The 21,795-nt window shown below is 33.5% G+C and overlaps 1 protein-coding gene across 2 annotated transcripts in view; it reads left to right on the forward strand.

The window, feature by feature from the left end:
- Positions 1–8,111, forward strand: part of LOC114329513 (uncharacterized) — a 210,544-nt gene extending 202,433 nt beyond the window's left edge. For both annotated transcript variants that reach the window (XM_028278653.2, XM_028278652.2), the window contains one exon: positions 560–8,111. In XM_028278653.2, the coding sequence (XP_028134454.1) occupies positions 560–672 (113 nt within the window). In that variant the 3' untranslated portion in view covers positions 673–8,111. The remainder of the gene's footprint in view (positions 1–559) is intronic.
- The last annotated feature ends 13,684 nt before the right edge of the window (positions 8,112–21,795 follow it).

Here is a 21,795-nt window from a genome sequence, read left to right on the forward strand (position 1 = left end):
CGTAATTTCGTGACTAATCGATTCATAAATAAATATTATTGTATTTGAGTGACATTAAATTTTCCATAAAACGTGTGCCTTTTTACTCTAAATAATTTTTTGCGTAAATATATTAGAATAAGAAATGTTTACGTTGGTTGTCTACTTCTAAGTAATTCATTCATTGGTTTGCAAAAGTCTTATTTCTTAAATTTTTCTGAACTCTAGCTGTAAAATAGAAATAATTTTAATAATGACTGATAATGATGAATGATGAATGTAAAAGAAAAGTATTTTAAAAGTGTGTAAAATATTGAGAGGTTTTGGTTTACAAAGCGATATTCAGAGCTATGGTCAAAATTTAAAAGTACTTACGACTACTAAAGGGGATCTCATTGGTTCAAATACAAAATTTTACCTCAAAAGTTTAAAAACTGTTTAAAAATCTGGATGTAGTTGAGACGATTTAACTTTTGTTTTTCCGTTCAGAACATATTTTCTATTTATGTATTTTAATTTAGATTGACTTACAGTTTATGTGTTTCAACAACATCAATATATATTTTTTTTTTATTTTTAGTTGTCTACTGTTACATGTGGTACGTGTCCTTTAGCTTCTTCCTTAATCTTCGTGAAGAGTCAGAAAAAGGTGCCTATACCAGAGACCCATTTAGGCGACACCAAAGGATTTAAACATTAAAATAAGAACTTCACAATTATTGCGCTTATCTAAAATTATTTTTATATTAGTAGTCTGTTTTAATTCATTAATAATATTATTAGAAATAGTAAGTAGGTACTAGAAGATATTTACAAAAGTTCTTCAGAAGTCTTTATTTTTTTAAATTAAATTCGAATAAAATTTTCTGAGTAAAATCAATTTCTACTTCTAAATAATATAATATTGAATTAAAATAATACTACAAAAAGAAAGTTTCTATATTCCTAAAATTTTTAAATAGGTATATTTATTTTGTATAGGACTAAATTGTTCCTGTTAATGTTGTTCGTTACTAAAATCACCCCAGGAACATAAACGGGACACACCACATACTTTCGTGGGGTATTTAAAATTTAAAAGCAAGATAAAACTTAATTGACATAGTACTCAATTGTTTTTTTAGTACTTTAGTAGCCATTATATTATATCAGTTATTTTTACCAAAATTTAGAGCAATAATTGTTATTTTCCAAGGATTCTCTGAGTAGGGTCTCTTCTTCTTTAAATATCTCCGCGACGGAGGTCAGCAATCATCATAGCTATTTGGATTTTAGAGACGGCTGCTCTGAAAAGTTCATTTGATGTACATCCGTACCATTCTCACAGGTTGCGCAGCCACGATATTCTGTATCTCCCTATGCTTCTCTTTCCTTGCATAATCAATTGGAGCAAGTTGTATCTCTCTCCAGTTGTATCTTCTGTCCACGATATTTTCAGAATTCTTCTGTACACCCATAGATCGAATAATTCTAGTTTTCTCATTGATACGGCATTCAATGTCCAAACTTCCATTCCATAAAACAAAGTCGAGAAAACGTAGCGCCTAGCCAACCTAACTCTTAGCTTGTGCAGAGCACTTTGCTCATTTTGAAGTAAGGTATAAACTGATTCAAATGCAGCGTAAACATCATGGGTAATACCACCAACGAAAAATCAACACACCTCAAAGTCGTACTATACTGCGAGATGCGAGAAGAATATGATGCGCTTAAGAACCTTTTAAGTAAACTCAAGTCCACTGTATCGGAATAGAAAAGATCTGCACACTCTCTATACGTGAAGACTCATTATACTGATAGCATGATATCAACCTCTCTGGCTAAGTTCTATAAAGCTTCAGACCTCTAGGATCCTGGCTCCCGTATAACGGCCGACGAATTCACCCAAAATTCCAAAAAAGCTGCTTCAACAACCGCCAACCGTTTTTTGGTCAAAAACACTATCCAATCAGACTAAAATCAAGAATGCGCTTCCTTAGCGCCTTGTAGACGAAATTTCAAGCGATTGGTCGACGTGTCGCATACTGAACCACTTAAGAACTAGTGTAGCATCGACAAAATCAAAACTTATCATTTATTTGATTTGGCATTTGGTCACTGTTAGTAACTTTCTTATAAGAATTTTAAGGATTGCTATTTGCTGTATACTCGATTTCCAAAAGTGTACATCAGTGTTATTTCACTGACATTTTATATTCAAAAAGAAGATAGATGTACCGCAGTTTCTTCCTTCATTTCGCAGTTCCTGTATACTTCCAGTGATTAAACCAAACACAAACTAGAAATAGTATAAAAACGAATTACTAATTATACAAAAATATAGAAACTTTCTTATTAGCACTAAATAAAATACATGTTTATAGACTGCCCTATATTTGACACGTCATTTTTGTCTACGTAAAGCGGAGATCACATATTATGTATCTACAGTACCTACACGATCAACATCAAGCATAATCGCCATAAACAGCGGTTTATAGCTATAGCCGTCATGTCAGTAGCAATGGACATAGAGATATTGTATCTCTATGTTATGGGTTAACCCCAAAATTGTGTTAAATTAGCTTTATCCGGATATTTTGCGTCCAAACTCTCTGGATAAAAGGAAAATGAGATTCAAGTAACTTCTTTATTTATCCGGTTGATTCTAGATTTATCTAGATATATATTATATATCCAATGTCTAATGGATAAAGCAGTATATTTTAAACTTTGTCCAAAATTCTAACTATCTGGGTAATTCTAGTAAGCTCATTATCTGATATTCACGTTTTAACCGTAACATCTATATAAAACTGATCTGTCTTATCGAGTTAACTAGTTAGCACATGGTTTGTTATTCCTGCTAGTCCAAGAGGAAACGGACGTTAATATTAAGAAGCATAGATTTCAAGCGCTACTGGCTTATTACTTATCTATGTTTTTCATCGATGCTACTACTAGATACACGCAGCATTGATTCACTTCCCAACTCAGACGTAATTTCAAACCAGCTTTCAAACTCGCTAAAGCTACACTATTCCTGGTTTACTACTATTCCAAAGCTCTCCTGTTCTGAATTGCAATATGTTTGGCATTAACTTTAGATGGCATTAGAAGCACACAAACGAAAGCCTCAAAATTCCTCAGCAGCTAGGCTACCTATCAAGTAACTGAACTTATTTTCCAAGTAGTTATTGAATCTCAAAAATGGTATAATAGAGGTACTATCCACTAAATATATTGTTTAATTTTTGGTGTAAAACAGATGCGCTGAATTTAATGTATTTCAAATATTTCCAGTTTAAGTGTACTTAAAAATTTTATTTACATATATCTTATCCTTAATGGGGTCCGGACAAATAATGCTGGACAAAAAGTCCCCACAAATTATCCCTGGACAAAAAATCCCCGGACAAATAATCACCGGAGGAAAAATCCCCACAAAAAATCCCCGACAAGTAATCCCTACAAATTTTTTGGACAAAATATCCCCACAAAAAATCCCAAACAAAAAATCCCGAACAAAAAATCCCCAAGATATATTGTTGCTGAATAGTTCTCTAAAATTTTTCCCGAAATTTTACCAAATTTTTAATTCTAATTCTATACCGAAAACTTCAAATTTTACATAACAAAAAATGTATTTATATAGAGAGAATTTATACAGTGCTAGTCAAAAGTCCGTACCCCCCCTCGTAACTTTTGAACGGTTATACCTATAGTAGTGAATTTTGGAGGGAGGAAATAAACGGACGTAGGCTTCTTAACTAGTCATGACAGGTGACGTAATAGTGACAGATGATATTACAGAGCCACTGTGACCAATAATTTTAAATGGGACCTTATGGCAAGTGATACCTCGTTTAAAAGGTATTCAAAATACCTATTCAGTCATACTAATTTTTTTGGGTTTAAGTTAATTTTGATTTTGGTGAATAAATTAAATAAATATAATATTGTAGTTTCGCATTTAATTAGTAAAAATTTAAATGTCCGCCTATAGTTTTTTTGTCAAAAAGATTGACGTTTTTCAATTCTCTAGTAGTTTTTACGTCAACGTCAACCTTTTTGATAAGAAACCATAGGCGAAATTTTGAATTTTTATTAATTAAATGCGAAACTACAATTTTATATTTATTTCATTTATTCATCAAAATGAGCTTAAAGTCAAACAAAATTAGTATAGCTGAATAGGTATTTTGAATACCTTTCAAACGAAGTATCACTTGCCATAAGGTCCTATTTAAAATTATTGGTCACAGTGGCTCTGTAATGTCATCTGTCACTATTACGTCACCTATCATGACTAGTTAAGAAGCCTCCGTCCGTTTATTTCCTCCCTCCAAATTTCACTACTATAGGTATAACCGTTCAAAAGTTAAGAGGGGGGGTACGGACTTTTGACTAGCACTGTATGTATTTATATAATATACAGTGCTAGTCAAAAGTCCGTACCCCCCCTCGTATCTTTTGAACGGTTATACCAATAATAGTGAAATTTGGAGGGAGGAAATAAACGGACGTAAGCTTCTTAGCCAGTCATGACAGGTGACGTAATAGTGACAGATGACTTTACAGCGCCACTGTGACAGATAATTTTAAATGGGACCTTATGACAAGTGATACATCGTTTGAAAGGTATTGAAAATACCTATTCAGACATACTATCTTTGTTTGAGTTTAAGCTAATTTTGATGAATAAATGAAATAATATAAAATTGTAGTTTCGCATTTAATTAATAAAAATTCTAAATTCCGCCTATGATTACTTGTCAAAAAGGTTGATGTTGTCGTAAAAACTACTAGAGAATTGAAAAACGTCAACTTTTTTGACAAAAAAAACCATAGGCGGACATTTGAATTTTTATTAATTAAATGCGAAACTACAATATTATTTTTATTTTATTTATTCATTAAAATCAAAATCAACTTAAACCCAAAAAAACTAGTATGACTGAATAGGTATTTTGAATACCGTTCAAACGAGGTATTACTTGCCATAAGGTCCCATTTAAAATTATCGGTCAAAGTGGCTCTGTAACGTCATCTGTCATTATTACGTCACCAGTCATGACTAGTTAAGAAGCTTACGTCCGTTTATTTCCTCCCTCCAAATTTCACTATTATAGGTATAACCGTTCAAAAGATAAGAGGGGGGGTACGGACTTTTGACTAGCACTGTATAAGAGAATCTCTTTATACAGGGTATTTCATTGGGAAACGGAAATACTTTAATAGTGAATAGAGGTCACCGAGCCGGTTCTAGATATAGCACATTTTTTGCCCTACCGACTTTTATAACCGAGTTACAGGGTGTTTTATCGATTTTGCCCATTTATTTCCTAAGCCATAACTTTAGAACCACCCTGTATATTTTTTCGATATTTGATACACATATGTCTCATTCAAAACCCAAACGACCGACGTACTAACCATAAATAAAATCCAGGTCCGGATTAACAAAAAATTATAAAGTAATTGTGACCTAAAAACAACACCCTGTATATTGAAATTTTGAAAATCTGTTTGCATATTTGAAAAGAGCACAAAGAAGTAAGTTTAATTTCTCTTCAATTTTTCGGCCAGACAATTTTATGACTTTAATTTTGAAATTATATTGAATTTTTTAAGAACTTTGACATTAAAAAGCAGATATTATTGACTTTTAGTTATAAATTATTAAAGTTAATGAATAAATACTCATTTTAAAAAATCAATAATTATTTACCACATTGGAACGACCCAATTACTAATGACAAGAAAAATCCAGGTCCGGATTAAGAAAAAAATACAAAGCAATTGTGACCTTGAACCAACACCCTATATTGAAATTTTAAAAATTTGTCTGCACATTTTAAAAGCGCATGAAAAACTGTGATTAAAGGCTTATTTTAATTTTTTCGCCGTTGATTTAATTACATCAATTTGAAATTATATTGAAATTTTAAAGAACTCTGAGATTAAAAACCAGGTATTGTTAACTTTTAATAATAATTTAATGTTAATGAATCGATACTTATTTTAAAAATACTTAATATTTATTTACTACGCTGGTTTCATATATTCTGTGGATTTGTAGCTATATGCACATCAATAAAAGTTAGAATTGCGAGAATTGGGATATTTTATTGATTTAGTAAAGAATTAAAAAAACTGCTATATCTAATAAAACAAAAATTCGTTACCATTCAACAATTTAACATAAATTAAAAATATTTGAACTATAACAGTTGCTCAGAATATCCGCCATTTTGTTCGATGCATTTCCTTGCTCGTTTTAAAATATTTCGAATCGATTTTCCAAGTGCATTGGGATTGCTCATCATTTTTCTGGTAGCTTCTTTTGACCTTGACAGAATTAATCAATGTGATTTCAAAATTAGGTACCGTAATTAAATTATCTGCGCAAAAATTTGACATGCACCTTATAACGCAGTTTTTATGCTCTTTTAAAATACACAAACAAATTTTCAAAATTTCAATATACAGGGTGTTGTTTGCAGGTCACAATTACTTTATATTGTTTTCTTAATCCGGACCTGGATTTTTCTTGTCATTAGTAATTAGGGCGTTTCAATGTGGTAAATAAGTATTGATTAATTTTAAAATGATTATTTATTCATTAACTTTAATAATTTATAAGTAAAAGTTAATAATATCTGCTTTTTAGTGTCAAAGTTTTTAAAAAATTCAATATAATTTCAAAATTAAAGTCATAAAGTTGTCTGGCCGAAAAATTGAAGCGAATCATTAAACTTACTTTTTTGTTATCTTTTCAAATATGCAAACAGTTTTCAAAATTTCAATATACAGGGTGTTTTTTTAAGGTCACAATTACTTTATAATTTTTTGTTAATCCGGACCTGGATTTTTCTCATGGTTAGTATGTTGGTCGTTTGGGTTTTGAATGAGACATATATGTGCCAAATATCAAAAAAATATACAGGGTGGTTCTAAAGTTATGGCTTAGGAAAGAAATGGGCAAAATCAATAAAACACCCTGTAACTCGGTTATAAAAGTCGGTAGGGCAAAAAATTTACTATATATATACCCGGCTCGGTGACCTCTATTCACCATTAAAGTATTTCCGTTTCCCAATGAAACACCCTATATAGTCCAAACAGGCTTATGAGATTCAATTAATCGTCCAACACTATATTACGGAATACAATTTCTACGCACTCTCAGCTCGACCAAAATGGCAGAGCTTGACGTACCCAAGAAACTAACTGCGGTAACGTAAATGTACGTAAGTAATTAATTGCACAAGTTAGTATAGGGGGGGGGGGGGGGAATATCAAACGCTTTCTGCGTAAATCCTGGACTGAGACACGGAGATCCGTTGTCCCCACTCTTGCGGCTGAAAAGCGGTCATATGCACTGAGGCTGAAAAACATTTTGTGTCGATTGCATTCACGGGAAAACTTTAGATAACTATTCGGCAGCAAATATTTCTTGGGATATTTTGTCCGGTATTTTTGGTGGGGATATTTTGTCAAAAAAAAATTGTGGGGATTATTTGTCCGGGATTTTTGTGGTGATTCTTTGTCCGGGGATTATCTGTCCAGGAATTTTTTGTCCAGGGATAATTTGTGGGGATTTTTTGTCCTGGATTATTTGTCCGGAGATTAATTTTTCCTAGCTTCATTTTAACCCAACTTTTGACGAGCAGTTTATCTTTTGCCTTGCTTTAAATTTACTACTTATATATGAGCTTACATGGCCGTCGTGTATTTTTGAATGCTTTGAAGCGTAATCACGACATTTAAGTCACCATTGCTATCGTTGTCATTCGTGATTTCCTATATTTGTTTTCCGCTAGTGCTTCTCTGTGAATAATTTCAAAAAATGTATAGAGATTGCTAAATATAATAAACGAATGTGTAGTATAGCGTAATATATTAAATTAAAGCCAAAACTTGTTCATATATTTAAGGTACGCCATTTAATTTTAATCAATGTGACTAAAAATATCGAAATTTTTGTATATTTATTTTTTAGTGAATAAGGTAGCTTTAACCAATTATGAATCTCTGACAGTTATTTTCTAAAGTTTATTTTTAATATGTGTAATTTTTACGTGTTACTGTTACATTTAACATTATTTTTGTATTGTTTTAAATGGAATAAACTCTATTTTAATTTACAATTTATTTTAAATATTAAAAATTTCAACAAGAATTCCAAAAATACAAAAAGAGATACATATAAACTTACTAAGACATAATAATTTACAAGCACTACTTTAGACTACTTATTCTTATTTAAATCGCTAATGTGGAACCCAGTGATGCCACAGCTACGAGATATATAGGCCTGGATACCGAGTACCAAAAATAAGTTAATTAATAGCAAGCTGAAAATTTGTTGATAGTGTCTAGTCGGACAAATTTTGATATATGCGAACACTGGAACAGGGGAAGTTTTAATTATTGTGGAACGTTATTTTAATTGTGGAACGTGTCATCCTGACAAGAGTGACAAGTTTATGATTGTGAAAACTAGCAGGTTGTTTTTAAGTTAATTCAATAGCAAACTTTATATTTAATATATATGAAAAAAGGTTTTTCCGACAAATATGTTGGGATTTTAATAAGTCCGACACGTAGAACATGTAGAATAACAGGAATTATGTTGGTGGTAAATAGTCTAATTTTTTACATGAGAGTTTAATGAAAGGGTAACAAGGGTAACATCAGTTGGAAGTTCTGTCCGACAAAATATATGGGACGTTTTCGTAGTCTGACAATCGAAACCCGTAACTGTAACTTGTTCCACAATTAAAACTTCCCCTGTTCCAGTGTTCCCGTACATCAAAATAATATACCAGGCAGGGAAGACTGGAAGGAAAGTGTACCCTACCAGGTACATTGATGGATCAAAAACATCGACGGGTGTAGGAACCGATATAGTAGGGACCTAGGTAAAACCAGGTATGATTTGTTTAGCAGTAAATGGTTGACTTCAATTAGTGCGGTCGTAACTATTATTAAATTTATCTGACATGGCCCATTGCTAAGACCCACCCGGAGCGATAAGCAAGCGACGCGACGTAGACAGAGTTGGTCTTTTGATAATTAACACTGACTAGACGGTACTTCTAGAATAAAGCAAAGAATCCAAAAAATTTACAATAATTACGACGACAAAAACAAAAAAAAGGATGTAAAATATTTTGCTTTGCCTTATATACCCGAAAGTAATGTTTTCAAATGAGTTTTAAAATAAATTAAATCTATTTTAATTGCTAAGATTATAGCAAAACAAACATTTAAACATATTTAAATTTTACCTGAAACTGGTCCGTTTATACTATTGAAGTACCAGTACAATATTGACCATTGAAGTCAACCATTTACTGCTAAACGCACCATAAGTTTATCTAAGGATACAGGGCCTTAACTACGATGTTGGGGGCCCCGGGGCAAACGTGATCTGGGGCCCCCTACGGGGGTATCGGGGGTTTACCCCCCAGAGGGGCGTAAACCCTCCATCTCTCATCTGGAATCATCTGGAAAACGTTTTACGAAGTTGATTGCTTTGTTTTGAAGGTCCTGTTCGTTGGCATTTAAAATAAAATCAGGTTAAACAATTCGATACGTATCTTACACTGCTTTCATTCCTTGAAAGCGACTGTCTAGCTGATGGCATAATGTGTCGATCATAGAGGTTACTCAACACGGTTACTCTAAAGCATGACTTGGGATCTTGAAGTCTTTTATCTTCGCACAGTTCATTGAAATGTTTTTTCGCCTTCTGCGTTCTTTCTGGAGCAACCTTAATGGTATTCCCCAACGTTGACACATATTTGAAGCCACTTCAAAGAAGGTTTCAAATTGTCCTCTCATTTCAGTTAGTTTTAAGAGGCTTTCTTCAAGTAAACTCTAAGCTGTTAAAAGGTCCAAAGATTTTGATTGCAGTGTTTTCGAGACTATGTTGAGGATTTCAAGGATTTTATTTTCCACAACTAGTAACAAAACAAATTTGAATGATTCTGTTTTCTATTTTTCAGTTGTGCTGCTTCTTCTCTTTCATTTCTTTTGTTACTTGTCAGAACTAGACTTGAAAGGCACTTCAAAACATCGCAAAATCTATATTTCAATGTATTGGCTGCATCAAATCTTCCAGCTCAGCGTTTTGAATTGAGAGATTTTAGAGTCATTTTCGAGGAACATCTTTCAGATTGGTATGAGGACTTCAGTGCCTCCCAACGAACGATACTGTTCGTTGGGAGTTAGAACAATATGAAGATATGAAGGTTTATTTAGAGAAAATACAGTAAGAGGTAAAGCAGATTGTTGAGAAGATACAGGAAATTGAAAAGGTGGAAGAAAATTCTAAAATGCGTTAAAATTCGATAAGGAAAAAGTGGAAGAAAAATTAAAGGAGATAGGATAATGTCAAAAAGGAGGAGAGGGCCAGAAAATAATTGTATACAGCTCCAATGAGAGCAGAATTCAATTTGGCGGGGATTTAATTTAGAAAACGATGTCTGTACCTTTCATTAAAATCTTAAAAAACAAATTCCAACATATGCTGAACTTCGAAGACTGCAAAGAAATTATAAGAAGCCATCTAAAAGACGGAGCTGCTTTGTGGTTTGACAGCAAAGAAAATAAGGTGACTTTATGGAGAGATTTTGAGACAAAATTTTTTATAACGGTGCAGGTGAAACAGGGTAAAATCAATCATTGAAGTTGTTAGAATTAACATGCCGTGTATTTATTACAATCGGACAACTCGAAGTAGAACTTGACTGAAAGTACTTTAAAAAGTTTATTTGACCTCGTTACAATCTATGCACGGACAACCAAACGGGGGCCCCCTTGGCTGGGGGCCCCGGGGCACTGCCCCGGTTGCCCCAATGGTAGTTACGGCCCTGTAAGGATATCATAATTGTCCAGGCGGGAATAACGGCAATCGATCACTATGTGGAAAAAGCAGAAAGGTAGAAAAGAACGAACCGTCCAATTGAAATCTTACCTAACCAGGCAGCGCTAAAGGCACTCAATTCTGTAGAGGTCAATATTAAGCTAGTACGGGATTGTGAGGGTGCCCTAAATAAACTATGACCATGGCAATGTTAAGATAGCATGGGTACCAGGATATGAGGGTCACAAAGGCAATGAATAAGCAGATGAAATATCCTACCAAGGCTAATTAATGCCATTCGTTGGACCGGAACCGGAACATTAAGAACAATAAGAGCCAAAGTAAAAAGCAGTTACAGAGTGGTGTATACAAACTGCCATATGATGACTTTCCAAAAACGAATAGCAGAAAAGATAAAGGCAGTTTTTTTTTTATATTCGATTCAGAGTTGGACCACCATCTCGATATAGCTTTTTCAGCATCCTCATGCCTCCTCAGTGAAGATATGCAGTCACAACTCCATAGGCGTAACCAGGGGGGTTTTGGGGGTTGTAACCCCCCATTGGGATGTACTTTGAGCTCTATACGCTTAACACCATAGCCCTCAGAGACCTTCCAGTAGTTGTAACCCCCCCCCTTTCAGGTAGTTGTAACCCCCCCTTAGGATCATCCTGGTTACGCCTATGCACAACTCTGAAAGGGATATAAACAATCTGCCTATTTAAGGGAAACCATCGCGATACAATGATTCCACCTTTTGAGACGCAATCTAGCGACATCTCTCGTATTACGAGGAAAACAACGAAAAGCCCTAGATACAAAGTTTACTACTTTTTAAACAATTAGAATAATTGAAACAAAAATATAATAAACAATATTTTAAATCTAAGACTTTTCGTTAATAAACCTCTTTCTGGCTGCATCCCGTATCTCCGGATTTTACAATATATAATCACAGAGACGACGAAAATATGAGAAAGAAAATAGAGGACACTTAGGCCACGCATTTACCTTCTCTTCGTCTAGGAAAAGGACTGAAAAACAGTTTCTAAATACTCAAAACTGAGTAAAAATGGAAAAGATAAAGGCAGTTTTTGTTTATATTCGATTCAGAGTTGGACCACCATCTCCATATAGCTATATGAATAGCAGAAACTTTAATAAAGCAGAAAGAAATTAATAAATGAAGAAATACAGATATAATTTTGAATGACCATCTTGAGACAAGCAGCTCCCCACTCCTCAACTTATTCAGTTAAAAACTTTAAAGTACAGACAAACAATAAAATGTATCACTTGAAAAAGTCACTCTACGGAAAAAGCTATACGCTCTGAGCTTCGCTGGTGTCGATCCTAGCGGACTACTAATTCAACTTTCACCGGTAATTTTTTAATTTATTATTTAATTGTTATCGCTTAATATTTTCAACGCAAAAAAGTAATTAAATCGTAATCGATTTTTTTAAGATTTTACTAATCATTTGACATTCTACTGATAAAATATGAATTTCTTACTTCGGATACTTTCACAATTATCGTGTAGATGGCGCTAAGATTAATAGAAAAATTTATAATTACATATTACGGAACATTAAAAAAACTTTTATTCAGTATTTAAAACGTAAGTACATTTAACGTAAAAATATATACCACAGCTTTGACCAACTAGTATTTTTTATAATTAATGTTTTTAATTTTAATTTTAAATTAATCACTTTAGACATTTATGTCAAATTTCCGGTAAACGTTTACAGACTTGCCACTACTGGCGCTCGCGAATTTGTAAATATCCCCTGTACGTACGAGCTCACAGCGTATAGTGACATTAATTTATAATAAATATTGTGGAAGTAGGTACTGAAAACAAAAGTTTTTCTGTGTTTTATTATTAGACTACTAAAAATAGTGATCGAAATGCTAGCGATTTATTTAGAGTCAACAGTATGCTGCGGGATATTTCGACTAACAATGACACTTGAGTGCTTCAGATTTTTTTTTGAAATATATGGTTTGATCGATGGCAAAACCAGGAGAAGCGATTGGGTGAATTATGACAAATTCTCTGTTATCCGAAAATGTTTTAATAGCTTTCCTGCTAATTTCGAAAAACGTTAGGTACTCGATATCCTCCTGTACAACAATGGACGAAATGCTTTAAGATAATGGCTGCATAATTGCAAGATGTTAGAACGACTGTATAAGGTCTTCCGTCTTTCGTGTAGTTGGGGCTAGTTTTTAGACGAAGACAATACTCTCTCTCTTTCTCTTGTCGTTTCCCCATTACTGAGGATCATGATTTCTTCCAATATTCCTAACAATGTCTCTATCTTGGTCTCTCTCTTCAGTTGCTCTAAGAGCTTCGCAGAATGAGTTTCCAGCTAAATGCATTATTTGCGAAATTTTAGGGAGTGCTATGGGTGCAGTTTAATACAGTTGTTCAGAGCTGCAGCCAACAAAGTTAAGATTGCCGTGATGGTAGCCAACCTACGATAAGAGACGGTACTGCAAGACAAAGAAGAAGCTTTATTTGGTCAGACAGTCAGACTATCTAGTTGGTGATCGTCCTCTTGATCTTCTCCCCGGAACGTTTCCAGAAACAATTAATCTCTCCAAACTGTCATCACCTCTGCGAATCACGTTACCAAAGAATTGCAGAATTCATTGCAGACATATTGTGGACAGCCTTTTTTAATATTGAGTTGGTTTAGAATGGAAACGTTTGTCCAATGAGCTCTCCAAGGTATGCGCAGCATACTTTTTCAGCACCAAATCTCAAAAGCATCAATTTTTTGGCGCTCGCATGCGCGAAGAATTTAAGTCTCTGCTCCGTATAGAAATATTGAGAATATAAGGGCATTCACCAGTCTCATCTTGATATTTTGAGAGATCTGTCTTTCCAAACTTTAGTTAGGCGACTCATCGCATTTTTTGCCATACCAATACGTCTCCGAACTTCTGCTTCACAGTTACCATCGTTAGTTGTACTAGACCCGAGATAGATAAAGGTGTTTACTATCTGGTATTCCTGTAACATGTTAGTCCGCTAAATAGTGTCGAATCTGTAGACCACCATTATTTTTGTATTAGCTTTACAGGAGAAGACAATACACGAAGCTGAAAATGCCTTAATTTTTATTATATAGGTATAGTCTGACAAACTGTCTAAGAGAGTCGTTAATATTCAGCTAGACGGAGTGCTATTGTCCAAGTTGAGAAATTCCATAAACAATGGATCTACCTGTTTTATAAAATTAAACCCTTGTTTATATAATTTCACCACTCGTACAATCGAACCCAGCTCAGCAGAACTATACATTATAAGAGAGATTAATATTCAGTTCAGCGGGGTGCTATTCTTTCAGGTGTGAAATTATATCAACAAGGGATTTACCTGTTTTATGGAATATTCCCTTGTTTATTTAAGTACACATATCCATCAATAGTATCCCGCTGAACTGAATATTAATGACTCTTAGTTTGCTTGCACAACTATATGTATACTGATAGCTGTTAACTGATTTTTCATGTTTAATTTATTTATTTAACTCAATTTACAAAGGGACATGTGGTTATTTTGACATGTTTCTTAGAGAGCAACGATATTACCATACGATTGGTTGGAATCTGGGCCTACCATATGTTATAATAATAATAATGTTAGTAGGCTCTTCTTTTCTTTCAAATATTTTTTGGGATCTTCATCTTCATCAAGTGCCATCTCCGCGACGGAGGTCGACAATCATCATAGCTATTCGAACTTTAGAGACGGCTGCTCTGAAAAGTTCATTTGATGTATATCCGCACCATTCTCTGAAGTTGCGCAGCCATCATATTCCCTATTCTTCTTTTTCCTTAGATCTTTCCCTGCATAATGAGTTGGAGCAATTTGTATCTCTCTCCACGTGTAATATGCCCTTCTTCTTCTTCAAGTGCCATCTTCGTTCCGAAGGTTGGCGATCATCAGGGCTATACGTATTTTCGAAACTGCTGACCGAAACAATTCGTTGTTGCTACAGCTATACCATTCCCGTAGATTTTTTAGCCAGGAGTTTCGTCTTCTTCCTATGGAACTTTTTCCTGCTATCTTCCCCTGCATAATTATTCGAAGCAGTTCATATCTTTCGCCTTTTGTAATGTGTTCCAAATATTGCAGTTTTCGTTTCTTGATCGTAAATATGACTTCCTTTTCTTTATTCATTCTTCTCAAGACCTCGACGTTTGTGATTCTCTCCGTCCATGATATTCTCAAGATTCTGCGATACATCCACAGTTCAAATGCCTCCAATTTTTTGATATCAATCTTTTTCAGTGTCCATGGCTCTATTCCGTAGAACAGCACAGAAAGTACGTAACATCTCATCAGGCGAAGTTTCATTTCAAGGCTCAAATCTCTTCCACAGAACACTCTCTTCATTTTAGTGAATATGGATCTGGCTTTTTCTATTCTTATTTTGATTTCTGCTGGGCCATCGTTGTCTTCATTTACAAAAGTGCCTAAATATTTGTATTTGCTAACTCGATCGATAATTTCATTGTGTAAATATAGATTTTGGACATTTCGTGTTGATTTCGATATTACCATAAATTTAGTTTTCTTTATGTTCAAAGATAGTCCATACTCTTCGCTACAGTCTGTTATCTTATTCACCAATATCTGTAGCTCTTCAAGTGTTTCTGCGATCAGAATGGTGTCGTCGGCAAATCTTAGATTGTTTAATGTAACACCATTTATTTTAATACCTATGGATTGCTCAGAGAGTGTTCTGAGCAATCCAATCTAATATGTCTGAGATATTAAAATTTTCTGGTTTTGGTTGTATTTAAAACTTCCATTTCTTTATTCATCTTTCTCAGAACCTCTTTGTTTGTGACGTGTTGTGTCCATGACATCTTGAGAATCGTTCTATACACCCACAACTCGAAGGATTCCAGTTTTTTCCTTGATATCGCATTCAATGTCCAAGCTTCCATTCCGTAAAACAAAGGCGAGAAAACGTAGCACCTAGCCAACCTTACTGTTAGCTTTAACTTCATATCTATTGTACGTTGTGCAGAGCACTTTTCTCATTTTGTTAAAATTAGCTCTAGCCTTTTCTATTCTAATTTTAATTTCCTGAAAATAATCACTTGTGGAGTTGAGTGTATTTTGTCTTCTTGATGTTCATTGTTAGACCGTATTCTTAGCTATACTCCACTATTCTGTTCACCAGTCCAGCTGTTTTGCCCTCAAGAGTTCTTTAGGATCTCTTCCCACCTGTTTTTAAGGATCTTTTCCGAGTAGGCATTAAATAAAAAGAACTGGCGACAATGCGCATCCCTGCCTCACCTCACGTCTAATTTCAATTTCTTCTGATAGCTGTTCATCAACACGTACTTTTCCTCACTGCTTATAGTATAAATTAGATATGGATGGAATCTACAAACCTGCAATATTTTTTGTGGGTATTAGGCTCATGAATGACCTGTGACAGATTTTTTGATGATTTTAACTTCCAATCGTTCTTCGGCTCGCCTCGTGAAATTAAAACTGTCAAAGTGTGACTCGGGAAAAATTCAATAATTTTAGAGCTCTTGTGCAATTACTACTGATTATTTCATTCATAGGAGATTCTGACCAATAGAAAGCTACAGACATGCAAATTAAGGTGATAATTTTTGATAATCTCCCGTCGTTAAGCATATTACGTCAGATGCCCTTCGTTGCTACGAAAAAATACATTCAGTGACATTAATGACAAATGTTTTAAAAATTATAAAAGTGATGACTTTCAACCGTCAAATACATATTTATAACAACTGTGTGTTTAATTTCACTAATTGGTACTTACATATATAAATTACAATAAAATTTTGGTTTTGAACAGTTTTATTCATGAAATAATCGCAACAAATTGCACTCGAACTCTAAAATTAATATAGAATTTTTGCCCTCGTGACACTTTGACATAATTTCACTCGCCTTCGGCTCGTGAAATTAAAACTGCCAAAGTGACACTCGGGAAAAATTCAATAAGTTTAGAGCTCTTGTGCAATTACTACTGATAATTTGTTGAGATATACCAGTAGGTACGTATAAGTAGGCACTTATATTATCATATTGTAAAAGTGGTCCAGGAATACATTAAATTCTAAAATTTCTATTACTAGAATACACCAATAGAACCAAATTAATTTTCCCGTGTATTATAATTTAAACTGAAATTGGATTCATGTTTGATACTGTATAAAATCTGAATTCAAAAACACAATCGTTGAATACAAAGAAATAAAGAAATAAAATATAAATGTAAATTGAACTGAATACATACTTATATGTGGCGTTTCTAAAAGTTATTTTGTAAACATTCCAGTTCACATAATACTTTGACCAGTCCATTTATTAACTATAACAGGAAACCACGATCGCACCTTATTAGGTAAACATAACCTGAATGAGAAATATAAGACCATACTGGCGTATTTGTGAAAATTTACACTTTCTTCCGTAATAAGATATGTCTCCTATACTTTATCAAGTAGAACTTTGCTCTACATTATGGTAATAATTAACAATGAATTAATATATTAGTACGAGCCCTAACAACTAAAACTAAACTAAATGGACAAATGGACTAAATGGACTAAATGGACAAACGAAAATTTATTGAAAATTTTTATCTTCAAAACCTTGATTATTGAATTAAAAACAATACATTAAAGTTTTTAGCATTAATAATAAAATATTGAAATGGCTTGGTTTTTATAACCTTTGAATTGCTGTGTTGGCCAAAAAATTAACGAAAATATTGCACATAATATCTTGGAAACACGATGTGGTAATTGTGCTAAATGTTAGCAGAATTCAAGGAATTACTATTTTAATATGGGGTTACATCGCCGCTAGTCATTACAGCCGCGACAATCCTGTCTGCCATTGTTCTTACTAATAACTGACACAAGTCAGGTATCCCGGTCCCCTCCATAATAGGATAGGATAACCCCTCCATCTCCGAACCGAATTCCTTAGCTATAATTTATATAACTAATTATTTATAAAATATAGCTCCTTAGCTTTATACCGGGTGTCAACTTATATTTTCCCCCATTTTAACTGCCCATAACTTCTAAACGGCTTAAGATAGAAATATGCGGTTTTCGCTGAAATGCTTTATTTTAGTAAAAGTTTTGTCTCAATGGATTGAATTTTTTATATCGCTTTTAAATACGAAAATAAAAATGGCAAATTTTTGAAAAAAACGTTGTTGACTTTTTTTAATGGAACACCCAGTATATTTTTTTGTAAATTGTAAGAAAGATGATTCACCTATCCAGCGATATAAAGTTTTTTAAAATCGGTTGTCAAATCACTGAGTACTTAATTTTTAAAATGAGAGGTGCAACGTGGATATCACATACAGTCGGAAAAATGAAAGAATACCCATGAACGAACATATAAAACACGCTGTATTTTCCTGTCACCGTGTCACACAAAAAATTGGCCAGCGCAAGTACATAAAATAATTATTGTTACATGTACTTGCACTGGACAATTTTCTTTATGATACGGTGACAGGAAAATACAGCGTGTTTTATATGTTCGTTCATGGGTATTCTTTCATTTTTCCGACTGTACCTAAATAACATAACTAAGCAGATTGATATTATGTTATGAGATTTCCACATCGCATCTCTCATTTTAAAAATTAATTGCTCAGTCATTTGACAACCGATTTTAAAAATTTTTATATCGCTGAATAGGTAAATGACTATTTTTTTTAAGTTTTTAGGTAAATTACCATTTTTTATATCGCTTTTAAATAAAAAATGGCGGATTTAATAAAAAAAACGTTGTTGACTTTTTTTATTAAAACACACAGTATATTTTTTTATAACTTGAACAAAACGGTCATTTACCTATCCAGTGATATAAATTTTTTTTAAAATCGGTTGTCAAATGACTGAGCAATTAATTTTTAAAGTGAGAGATGCAATGTGGAAATCACGTAACATAATATCAATTTGCTTCGTTATGGTATTTAGGTATGTGATATCCACGTTGCATCTCTCATTTTAAAAATTAATTACTCAGTGATTTGACAACCGATTTTAAAGAACTTTATATCGCTGGATATGTGAATGAAATTTCTTTCAATTTGCAAAAAAATATTTTGAGTGTTCCATTAAAAAAGTCAACAACGCTTTTTTTTTTAAAATCCGCCATTTTTATTTTCGTATTTGAAAGCGATAAAAAAATTCAATTCATTCAGACAAAACTTTTACTAAAACAAAACATTTCAGCGAAAACCGCATATTTCTATCTTGAGCCGTTTAGAAGTTATAGGCAGTTAAAATGGGGGAAAATATAAGTGGACACCCGGTATTTTAGTGGATATTTTGTAGACCTAAAGTTAAATTGTTGTTATATTTTGTAAATCGTGTTGCTTGAATAAATAAAACAAAGAAATAGTCAAAAAACTCTTTATTTATATTTATGTTGCTAAATAAAAAAATATTTTCCGAGATATTTTAAATCAACTGAATTTAGAGTCTGAAAAAATATAAAATCTACAAAAGCTTTGTTATAATTTTAATACTTAGATAGAGTTTCATAACCACCAAACTACTTAAAAATATCTTCAAATTCTTTTCACGCACATCATTCTCAATAGTCATAATTATTGAGGGAAATGCTCGTCTATTTTGTGCTATAGTCGAACAGTGACAGTTTTTAATAATTATCATTTTTTAAAATGACCGTTTGCCGTTTGCTTTTGTAATCATTAGCGTAATGGTAGGGGAGCCCAAGAGGGGATTTTTGCAGTTACTCGAGCGCGTCAGATTATTACATGGGGAGAAACCTTGTACCCTGAAAATGTACCTTTACCATATATTGGTTCTTAATGCAGGGGAGTGCAAAAGAGTGTATATTTCAAAAATCTGACGATTTGAGCGGAGCGTAAAGAAATGGGTGAGTTCCAAAGTTTCACAAGAAAAAAGCGAATATTTCGCCAAATGAATGACACATCGAAAAACTAAAAAATACGTACCTACTCAATATTTTTCAAAACTCTATCGAATGATACCAAACACGACTTCCCACGCAGAAGGGTGGGGGGTAAATTTAATATGTTAAATACGAATCCCGCGATATTTCGCGAAATGAACGTCAGATCGAAAAACTGAAAAATACACTTATTCAATATTTTTGAAAAATCTATCGAATGGCTCCAAACACGACCCCCACGGAGGAGGGGTGGGGGATTACTTTAAAATCTTAAATAGGAGCCCCATTTTTTATTGCAGATTTGGATTCCTTACGTAAAAATAAGTAACTTTTATTCAAGATATTTTTTCGAATTATGGATAGATGGCGCTATAATCTAAAAAAAACGATTGTTGGAAACGGAAAATTAAATTTAAAATGGACAAGTCACCACTAAAATGGAAAACTTTACTTAAATTTTTTTGGTTTTTGAATCTACTCTTCACAACCCAATAGGCCCCCAAAGCGCTCGAGTTACTGCACATTTAGCATACTTTGCTCCCCTATCATAAAGTAAATCTTAAAAGCTACTGACACATTTGGAAACGACGATTCGAGTTTGATCTCATAAATACCGAAAATGACGGTGGAGCAAGAATAAATTGTTTTCCCTGCAAGTCTTAAAGCCGTGCTATAAAATATTTGAACTGCCCTAGCTCATCTTTAGTTTCAGGTCAAATATCATCAGGATAGTTTTGATGTACTTTGAAGCACACTCCTATATTTTAGTATCACTCAGTTTTGGAAAACATACAAAACACCAAATACTGAGTTCACCGACTCGTTTGCTGTCTACCGACGACTGAGCTAAGTAATTAGCTTATCCAAAATTGGTAGGTACGTGTCAACCTTTCACTTTTCTCCACCCTGTAGAAAGACTTCATTGAAATAGCATCATCAAAATGTAATTTTCTTGCTCGCTTTCCTTGACTCTCGTCGAAATATTCACAGTATTGTAGATAGCAGGCATTCTGCTCGTAGTAAGCAAAAAATTATGTCTTTGGGATTTTAGGAACTCCAAAAGTAAATTTAGAAGCTGAACTGCAGTTTGAAGTTCAGTCTCTTCTCTTTGTAATGATTTACTGACAGCGTTGATGCATTCTAAAATTGTTGCCCAAAAATTATTCATTACGAATGTTTCTTTTTTTTTTACATTTCTTTCAACAAACACTCATGAGGGTTTCAGCGTTCTGATTATTGTCTTTATCAAGAGTCTGAAGATCAGATTTAAAGACGTTGTAAACTTCAGACAAAGCTCTTGTTGCATCAGCCCTTGCGCTGCTGGTGCTGCGTGTTCTTCTAGTGCTGCGGATTCTTTGCATTTTTCAACATAATATGATTTATAGTTTTTATTTAATCATATATATTTTTTTTATTTGGATTATGCGAGGTCACAGGATTCCCTAACGGTTAATCCGGCACTGGTCGAAACTATCCCATAATTCAACAAATTTTCTCTTTAAGTCTGTTTCACCTTATGCCACACTGTCTCAATAAAATTAAGGTTTGGACTGTTAAAAAAATAAGAGAAATTTGCTGAAGAATTAGATCTAGCTAAGTCTGCAGTTCGATCGTACTTAAGCATCATCGTGATAGTGGAAGTATGCAACATAAAGCCAAAAGTTCAGGTAGACGTGGAATTGTGTCTGATAGTGATCGAAGATTACTAGCTAAAATTTGAAAATGGACCTTCGCAAAATTTTACGAGCTATTACAGCACAATGAAATGCAAAATCGAACAAAAAAATCAATGTAGTGCTACATGAAAGGGATTCACAAAGCAGTACTTAGTTTTTATAAGGTTAAATGATCATTTTTTATCAATCCTTATCCGGGCAACACATTTTACTTACGTAACCGGGCAACTCGGGTCCGTTGGGCCCATCACTGTTCTTGAATGTACTATTCATATTTACCCATATGTTTTTAATATTCTTTT

The sequence above is a fragment of the Diabrotica virgifera genome, chromosome 7 (genome assembly GCF_917563875.1).
Source record: "Diabrotica virgifera virgifera chromosome 7, PGI_DIABVI_V3a".
Classification (NCBI taxonomy): domain Eukaryota; kingdom Metazoa; phylum Arthropoda; class Insecta; order Coleoptera; family Chrysomelidae; genus Diabrotica; species Diabrotica virgifera.